Source organism: Bison bison, unplaced genomic scaffold (genome assembly GCF_000754665.1).
Source record: "Bison bison bison isolate TAMUID 2011002044 unplaced genomic scaffold, Bison_UMD1.0 scf7180017864368, whole genome shotgun sequence".
NCBI classification, from domain to species: Eukaryota; Metazoa; Chordata; class Mammalia; order Artiodactyla; family Bovidae; genus Bison; species Bison bison.
In genome coordinates this window covers 948930-958913 of record NW_011494940.1, presented here as the reverse complement: position 1 = coordinate 958913, position 9984 = coordinate 948930, and the positions used below count along the sequence as shown (strand labels likewise).

Below are 9984 nucleotides of genomic sequence, written 5' to 3'. Positions count from 1 at the left end.
CCTCCTCCCTCCCCATACCATCCCTCTGGGTCATCCCAGTGCACCAGTCCCAAGCATCCAGCATCGTGCATTGAACCTGGACTGGCATCTCGTTTCATACATGACGTTTCACATGTTTCAATGCCATTCTCCCAAATCTTGCCACCCTCTCCCTCTCCCACAGAGTCCATAAGCCTGTTCTATACATCAGTGTCTCTTTTGCTGTCTCGTATACAGGGTTATCGTTACCATCTTTCTAAATTCCATATATATGCGTTAGTATACTGTATTGGTGTTTGTCCTTCTGGCTTACTTCACTCTGTATAATAGGCTCCAGTTTCATCCACCTCATTAGAACTGATTCAAATGTATTCTTTTTAATGGCTGAGTAATACTCCATTGTGTATATGTACCACAGCTTTCTTATCCATTCATCTGCTGATGGACATCTAGGTTGCTTCCATGTCCTGGCTATTATAAACAGTGCTGCGATGAACATTGGGGTACACGTGTCTCTTTCCCTTCTGGTTTCCTCAGTGTGTATGCCCAGCAGTGGGATTGCTGGATCATAAGGCAGTTCTATTTCCAGTTTTTTAAGGAATCTCCACACTGTTCTCCATAGTGGCTGTACTAGTTTGCATTCCCACCAACAGTGTAAGAGGGTTCCCTTTTCTCCACACCCTCTCCAGCATTTATTATTTGTAGACTTTTGGATCGCAGCCATTCTGACTGGTGTGAAATGGTATCTCATAGTGGTTTTGATTTGCATTTCTCTGATAATGAGTGATGTTGAGCATCTTTTCATGTGTTTGTTAGCCATCTGTATGTCTTCTTTGGAGAAATGTCTATTTAGTTCTTTGGCCCATTTTTTGATTGGGTCATTTATTTTTCTGGAGTTGAGCTGGAGGAGTTGCTTATATATTTTTGAGATTAGTTGTTTGTCAGTTGCTTCATTTGCTATTATTTTCTCCCATTCTGAAGGCTGTCTTTTCACCTTGCTAATAGTTTCCTTTGATGTGCAGAAGCTTTTAAGTTTAATTAGGTCCCATTTGTTTATTTTTGCTTTTATTTCCAATATTCTGGGAGGTGGGTCATAGAGGATCCTGCTGTGATGTATGTCAGGGAGTGTTTTGCCTATGTTCTCCTGTAGGAGAACCATTATAGTCACAGTACCTTGCTCAGGATCTAACACATAGTAGATGAATAATAAATATTTTTCAAATGATTGAATATAGCCGGGAGCGCTAACCTCATTGAAGTGATCTCCCTTTGCAAGTAGTATTTAAATGAAATCTGAAGAAGGGGTAGGAAATGACCAGATAGGAGTTCAAAGAATAAAGTTCAGTAAGGTTGACTGAAGGTTAAGGTGAGACTTCATCTTAAGGGTAGTAGGAAGCCATTGAAGGGTTTTATATAGGCCGTTGTGCCAGATTGGCCGGTTGAATGTTCATTCTGCTTTGGGGAGAGTGGAGTCGAGAAAAGCAAGAGTGATCTAGAGAGTGATCCAGGCAGGAGTTAACAGTGGCTTGGACTTGGATGGTGATGGAGAAGATGAAAAGAAGTGGAAAGACTGGAGAAATATTTAGGTGCTAGAATCCAATTGGAGACTGAGTAGTAGTGGAGAGGGTGGCATCGGGGATGCTTCCTGGGTTTCTGAGATAGGAAACTGGGTGGATGGTGGTTCCATATACTAACAGCCTACAGGAGAGGGAACAGCAGGTCTGGGGATGAAAGGAAAATGATGAGTTTAAGTTTTAGATTTACTGAGTTTAAGATCCTTGAGATAAAAGATTCCAAATGGAGATGTCCAGTTGGAAGTAAGGTGTGGGTTTGGATTCTAGAAGCCAGATCTGAGAGACATGATGGACTTGTGAGTCATCAGCATAAAAATTATATTTGAAGGCACAGAAATGGATGAGGTCTCCTGAGGAGTGTGTATAGAGTAAGAATTAAGTTTAAAGGACATTGAGCCTAGCCCTGCAGGAGCACAGTATCTAAGGGAATGACTAGGAAGAGAGGCCAAATAAGTAGATGGAAAATCAGGACAGCGAAGTGCCACAGAAGTGCAAGGAAGACTGTTCTAGGAGAAAGTGGTCAGCTGTGTCACTGCTGAGAGGTCAAGCAAGATGAAGACCGTGTGTTATCTTTTGCATTTACTGACATGTAGATTATTGTTAACCTTGGCAGGAGCAGTTTCATAGTGACTGAAGCCATATTGCATTGATTTGAGGAATGATGGAAGGTGAGGAAATGGGGATGGTGAGTATAGACAACTCTTTCAAGAAGTTTGACTGAAGGAGAGAGAGAATGTAGGCAGGGGCTGGAGGAAGAGGAAAATAAAGGAGTTTTTGGTTTTTTCCCTAAAATGGGATGAAGATTATCTGGTGACCTTAATTCCTGGAATAGACTGTGAACTTTAAAAATACTGAAAATAAATATATTTTAAGTAAATTTTTTAAATGGAAATCCATTTCATCATTTTATCGTCTCCTTTCCCTAAACCACTTGCTTTAGGAGTTGGCATTGAATATTTAGTGTTACAGGCATTTATCCTAATCAACCTGGATAGGAAAGGCAACCTTTCAGAATTAATCTTTAAAGCATCACATACATATACACATATATTCGTTCATTCATTCTCTGTCTCTCTGTTCCTCCTTCTTTATATTTCCCTACTTGGAGAATCACTCAGTATCTAGTTCCTTACTGTACTGGTAGCAAGTAGTCAGTAAGTATTTGCTGGATTAATTAGCATCTTTTTGGTAATGGTATTTGTGGTGAATACATCCTTACTTTTTAACTCCATTCAGTCTCTTTTTGAATGTGACATGTACTGTGTTTGTCCTCTACAAATGACCTAACATCCTATATGAAATGGAATTGTCTGATACAATGAGATACTTAGAAGAACTGGCTACTATTTCAGCTTCTATCAAGTCCAGGCACGTTTTTATTCGTTTCTAAAATAGAGATAAAGCAGCCTTCTCTGAGATCACTGAGGACATTTCTGAATGATTTCATCATCATTCATTTGTAGAGCTTTAAAGATGTGCCAGAACCTCATCCTAGGATTGAATTAGAACTGGGTTCTGTTTATTGGGTTCATATTAAATGGAAATAGAACTGCAGTGCATGCTGTCCGTAAACCAACAAGTACTTGAGCTCCTAACAAGGTTCTTAACCTTAGACTAGGTCTAAGACAAAGATAGAAAGCATGAAAATAAGGTTGGTGCAGATTGATAAAGAATCTAGATCTGAAGAATCTTCTTATCTATAGCCACTAGCTTCTAGTTTTATGAAAGATGGTTTGCATCTTTGTATCTTTTGATAATACTTTCAAAACAACTTTGAAAAGGGAAACTTTTAACTTCTACTTGAAAGAGTTTATCAGTTTTTTAAAGCTAAAAGACAAGCCTGTTTTTCAGTATTTTCATAGAATAATGGAAGAGAGTTGAAAATGTTTTAATACCATGTTATTGTTGACTGTCATGGCAGTGTTTTTTTTTTTTTTTTTGATGTTGGATAGTAAAAGTAATTACATTCCAGGAGCTGATGATTATGTGTATGATAATGAAAAAGAAAAAAATCTAGTTGTGACCCAGACTTCAAGATGGAGTTAGTGAGATGGCATTTATTCTTCCTAATGGATTGCAGCAAGTTTCAGGTCATAGAAATTAGTAGCCTAGAAGAGAAGTCTTTAGCTGATCAGCAGTCACTTACTGACGTTCTACTGTGTGCTCCAGCAGTGTGCTTAAGCACCAGGTAGGATATGAGAAAAGCATGAGACGTATCTCTCTGAAGAAAATTACACTCTGTGAATGAAAAAACAGATAACAAAACAGTATGTTTAGTGAGAAAAGAATATAAGGTATGTTTGCATGTGGAAAATTAGAGAGGATATACAATAAAATAGTAACAATATAGGACATTCTGGTTATCCAAAGATAATGAATCCCAGTGAATTCAAGTAAAATGAATCTGTTTAACACAGAACCAAAAGTTTATTGTAAAAAGGAAAAAAAAGCCTTGATTTGGGACACAATCTTGAAAAATAAAGCTCAAAAATTGTAAAGAATAGCCGAGTCTTAGAGTTTATAAAGAACAAAGTTTAGATCAGATTTCTGTACTATAATTTTTGTGACAAAATTGTATGACAACACTATACTGTCATCATTTATTTTGTTTTTGGCTATGTTGAAAAAATATTTTAGGGATTCATGCATTTTTCCAGGGACTGTTTTTCAGCGTTGGATATTCATGTCATCCTCTTTTGCAGTTCATGTTATAAGAATTCTTTTTGGTTGTTAACTGGTAATGCTTCTGCTCCATCCTCCCCTGTCGTTAATGAGTTCTGGAGTTCTCCAATATGACTTTCATAAAATCCTGCATCTTTATAATTATAATAGAAATATATGCTGTTGTTAATTATAGAAGTATATAGGGCAGTTCATTAGTGAATATTTTAGTGTTATGACGGCTTTTTTTCCCCCTTATACAACCTCGTAACCATGGGGACTTATATAACACTGGGAAAATGAAGATCCTATAGTTATTTCTGAGTGGTGAGTTTTTAAAGTTGATTTTAATTATTGTTTGTTTACTTATTTGTAGTTGAGTCTCTTTATATGAGGTATTTTATGTTTTATTAAGTTTTCAATAATACTGAATTAGTGAAATCCGAACCTTTGCTCCTAGTTGGGAAATATGGGGTTAGGTGTCTGTGGGCCTTTGGTCACATTGGTTGATTGTATCAACCAGTAAATACATAACTTTGTTTCATATGTGTTTCTGTTTAGACACCTTGTTTAATGGATACTGTTGATTCATGAACATTGAACTCAATAGCCAACAGCACTATAATACATGCCTAAAGGAAGCTTATCCAATGCAAATATATTTTCTCCATAAGGCACATCACAGTCTTCTTGCACTTAGGACAGTAGATAACAGTTCAGCACTGTGCTTGTTGGGGTTAGGTGTCTGTGGGCCTTTGGTCACTTTGGTTGATTGCATCAACCAGTCAGTACATAACTTTGTTTCATATGTGTTTCTGTTTAGACACCTTGTTTAATGTATACTGTTGATTCATGAACATTGAATCAACTATTCAATAAGGGGTGTGCTTTTTAAACAGAAAAATCCTCAACAAAAAGTACAGGAATATGAAAAATGTGGCTTTAAAGAGACCTTGAAAAGAACACTCATTTACAGTATAAGAGCTAAACAAAAAGGCCAAGCATGGCCATTTTCTGCTTCAGCTGGGAACATGCAGTTCAGGTAACTCAAATTTTTTGCCCATCTCTGAGTGTCCACAAGTGACTGTGAAAGTTCCCTGAGTGTTGATTTTGGAGTTCGAGATAAATTTTAGCAAATAGGCAAATTCACAAATACAGAATCCATGAATAATGAAGATAGACTGTATCTTCTAATTTTTTTCCACATTAAACTTATTATTGTAGTTTTTAGAAAGTGGAAGCACAAAATAAGCATACAGAAAATTAAATTACAGTAATATTTGGAAGACAGAGTGAAACTTTAAAAATATATAGAAAGCATTCTGAAACAGTGTATTTTCATTTATGCATATATCCCTTGGTATGGCAAGATTAATGACAACAGGGCTTCCCTGGTCGCTCAGTGGTAAAGAATCTGGCTGCCAGTGTAGGGGACACAACTTCAATCCCTGGTCTAGGTAGATCCCATATGTCACGGAACAGCTAAGCCCGTGTGCCACAGCTGTTGAGACAGTGCTCTAGAGCCCAGGAGCTGTAATTACTGAGCCTGTGTGCTTCAACTACAGGGCCTGTGCTCCACAACCAGAGAAGTCATCACAGAGAGAGGCCCATGCACTGCAACTAGAGAAAAGCCTGCTTAGCAACACAGACCCAGCATAGCCAAAAATAAATAAATAAAATGAAAAGATTAATGATACAGCAGGGGTTTAAAAGAGGGAAGGACAGTGCAAAAGAGAAGACCAAGAAAGGAGGTAGGACTATTTGGTTATATTCATTAATCATGAGACCACTATGGATAAAACTGAACAAACTAAAAGGCAAGTTAAAAACAAGTAGCTGTGAATACTAGAAGGATTTACTCTGGTCGTTTTTGAGAAAGACTGCTTTCACCTCCAAAAGCATGTTTGTGTTTTTTTTTTAATGACAGAGAAGTATATTGAATTAATATGTATGAGTTAACTTCAGTCGCTCAGTCGTGTCTGACTCGCTGTGACCCGCTGAACCACAGCACGCCAGGCCTCCCTGTCTATCACCAACTTCTGGAGTTTACCCACACTCACGTCCATTGAGTCAGTGATGCCCATCTCATCCTCTGTCGTCCCCTTCTGGTTTAACTTAATTATATACATTTGGGGGGGGGAAATGGAAAGATCTTGTTTATTTGCCTTTTTCAGTTCAGCTTTGCCTTTTATTATGTATAAGTACGTGAACACAGACACAGATGTAGCTCTCTGTCAAAGCCAAATTGCAGATATGTAGGATTGTCAACTAAAATTCTTTAAAAAAAAATGGTTTCTGTTCTAGGAACAGCAGCAGTATTGGTATCGACAGCACCTGCTTAGTTTGCAGCAGAGGACAAAAGTGCATTTGCCAGGACACAAAAAGGGTCCTGTTGTAGCAAAGGATGCAGCTGAGCCAGTGAAAGAAGAAGTTACTGTACCTGCCACCAGCCAAGTACCAGAACCCTCTGCATCTGAGGAGCCTCCATTACCACCCACTAATGAAGACGCAGCACCTCCTCTCCCACCTGAGGAGCCCCAGGTAACCATGAAATTAATTACTTGGTATTTTTAAGTTATTCAGCTTTTTTTCTGATTCATATATATAAATGTGTATGTATATATATACCTTTGTTTTAAATGGATATATTTTTTTCATTTTTAAGTGCATGTAAAATTTCTTTTGTGGAATAATCAGATGTACGCCTCAAGGGATTTAGAAAAGAACATTTTTTTCATGGTTTAAGTGAAACTGAAGAATTGGACACTCTTCTGAATTGAGTATCTCTAAGCACTAAAGGGATGCCAGGGTGGATGTTTTCATGTTGATGGCACAGGGCAATAATTTAAGAGATTCAGCTTTATTGTCAAACTGCCTGGGCTGTAGTCCAGGCACTGCTACTTACTGGTGGTGACTCTGAGCAAGTTAGTTCACCATTCTATGCTTCAATATCCTCATCTAAAAAATGGGCATATTTAAATTGTAGCTTTCTTATAGAGCCATTGAAGCATTAAATGTGATAATCCTTGAAGCTTAACCTACTGGCTGGCACATGGAAAGTCCTCAGATTGGTCCAAAGGTCATTGTTCTCCCAAGAGCCTTATGTAGAAACATTAATGAAACATAATGATTACACTGTAGTCAGCTGGTGAAAAGTGACTTAACGGTGAAAAAGAGGTTTCTCATATAGTGGAAAGGACACTAACTGTGGATTACTTTCTGCTGGGGAAATGGTTATCCTATTGAGGAACAGTGAGGTGATTATTACAGCAAAGACTGTGGGATTTGTAAATTCCTTTGTGTTAGTATTCATGATCACAGGATAAGACAGTAAGATTTTAACAGAACTAAGTATTTTATCTAAAGATAGAATAGCTTTTCTCAGCCAGAGTTGCAGGGATTCTGGACTTTATGATACCATACTGCTGCTGCTGCTAAATTGCTTCAGTCGTGTCTGACTCTGTGCGACCCCATAGACTGCAGGCCACCAGGCCCCCCATCCCTGGGATTCTCCAGGCAAGAACACCAGAGTGGGTTGCCATTTCCTTCTCTAATGCATGAAAGTGAAAAGTGAAAGTGAAGTCGCTCAGTCGTGTCTGACTCTTCAAGACCCCATGGACTGCAGCCTACCAGGCTCCTCTGTCCATGGGATTTTCCAGGCAAGAGTACTGCAGTGGGTTGCCATTGCCTTCTCCTGATACCATACTATTATAGCATAATACGTTATTACATATTCATGTTTCTTGTTTATGACTTAGAATAAAACTGTTTATGGTTAGAATAAAGCATACCCCCTCTTTCACCTTCAGTCTGAGGACCCGGAAGAAGATGCCAGGTTGAAGCAGTTGCAGGCTGCAGCCGCACACTGGCAGCAGCACCAGCAGCATCGAGTTGGCTTCCAGTACCAGGGAATAATGCAGAAGCACACTCAGCTCCAGCAGATCCTGCAGCAGTACCAGCAGGTTATACAACATCCGCCGCACATCCAGGTGAGAGCTTCCCTCACAGACATGTGGAAAGTTGTCCCAGATGCTTAAGGGATTTGTTTCTCATGAAAGAGATTTAAGTGTGATGAAGGAAAAGTATCAGATGTTCCCCCTGGAGTGCCCAAGTAGTTGTTTGTCACATTTGTCACCTGTGGATTTTAAAAGATAACACACTACTGTCTGTAAAATAGGTAAACACTAAGGACTTAGTGCAGAGCACAGGAAATTATATTCACTAGCTCACAGTAACCTATAATGGAAAAGATTTTGAAAAAGAGAGTGTGTGTGTATGTGTGTGTGTATACCGTGCACCTGATACACAATATCGTTAATTAACTATATTTCAGTTTAAAAAAACACAGGGAATTCCCTGGCGGTCCAGTGGTTAGGACTCTGAGCTTTCACTGCTGAGAGTTCAATTCCTTGTCAGGAAAGTAAGATCCCACATACTACATGGCACAGCAAAAAAAAAAAAAAAAAAAGAAAGAAAAGAACCAGAACTTCCTATGTTGCTTCAAGTTAACCTGTGTTTTGCCTAAAAAGTATGACAAGCAAAAATCTACTGACAAGATCAAAGCAACCACCCCAGAAAGCCTGTGCAAATACACCACAAAAGATGAAGTGACTTAGATCCTTGTATGTCTTGTATCTTTGAGGTATAAACTTACGTCTATAACAGATCATTTTCAGTAATAATATTAAAATGATCCATATGTAATATTAAAAACTGCTGAGATACGTGTTTGCTTTAGTGATTAGTTGGGTTTTTTTAAGCATATCCTTTTATTTATTTTTTAATTGATTTATTTTTGGCTGTGCCTGGTCTTTGTTGCTGCATAGGCTTTCTCTAGTTGCAGAGGATGGGGGCTACTCTAGCTGCAATGCATGGGCTTCTCATTGCGGTGGCTTCTCTTGTTGCCGAGCACAGGCTTTAGGCGCATGGGTTTCAGTAGCTGTGGCACATGGGGTTTGTTGTGGGCATGTGGGATCTTCCCCAACCAGGGATCAAGCTCGGGTCCCCTGCATTGGCAGGCAGATTTCTTACCCACTGCACCACCAAGGATGTCCAGTTGATATTTTTTTTTTTGACTCTGTGATAACTTACATAATTAAGTTAAAAGGAGAAAGGCGAATGATCATTGTTGAAGGGATTTAACAAGCATATCCTTAGCCTTCCTTAGTCTTGTGGTCCGAGTTCCTAAGGCTTTAAACACCCTTGACTCCTTGATATTTCAGCTTAAAATTACTTCCCTTCTGTGAATGTCTTAACAATCATTTGCATCCCTCTGTTTGTAGACCATGTCCGTAGATGTGCAGCTGCGGCACTACGAGATGCAGCAGCAGCAGTTCCAACACCTCTACCAAGAATGGGAGCGGGAGTTTCAGCTGTGGGAGGAGCAGCTCCACTCCTACCCTCACAAAGATCAGCTCCAGGAGTATGAGAAGCAGTGGAAGACGTGGCAGGGACACATGAAAGCCACTCAGACCTATCTCCAGGACAAAGTCAGCGCACTTCAGAACGTGAAGAACCAGTACATGGGGAACATGTCCATGCCGCCCCCGTTTGTCCCCTATTCTCAGATGCCTCCGCCCCCGCCAACAATGCCCCCGCCGGTATTGCCACCGTCGCTGCCGCCGCCAGTGATGCCCCCGGCCCTGCCGTCAGTCCCACCACCTGGCATGCCCCCACCCGTGATGCCACCGTCTCTGCCGAGCTCTGTGCCCCCTCCAGTGATGCCTCCGTCTCTCTCTTCCACGGGGCCGCCGCCTGTCCTCCCCCCACC

General features: G+C 39.8%; 1 protein-coding gene across 1 annotated transcript in view; it reads left to right on the top strand.

Moving 5' to 3' along the window:
* YLPM1 (YLP motif containing 1) overlaps nucleotides 1-9984 on the top strand; it is a 66141-nt gene that overhangs the window by 5515 nt on the left and 50642 nt on the right. The window contains 3 exon segments of the mRNA XM_010855846.1: nucleotides 6519-6755; nucleotides 8024-8203; nucleotides 9497-9979. Coding sequence (XP_010854148.1) covers nucleotides 6519-6755; nucleotides 8024-8203; nucleotides 9497-9979 — 900 coding nt within the window.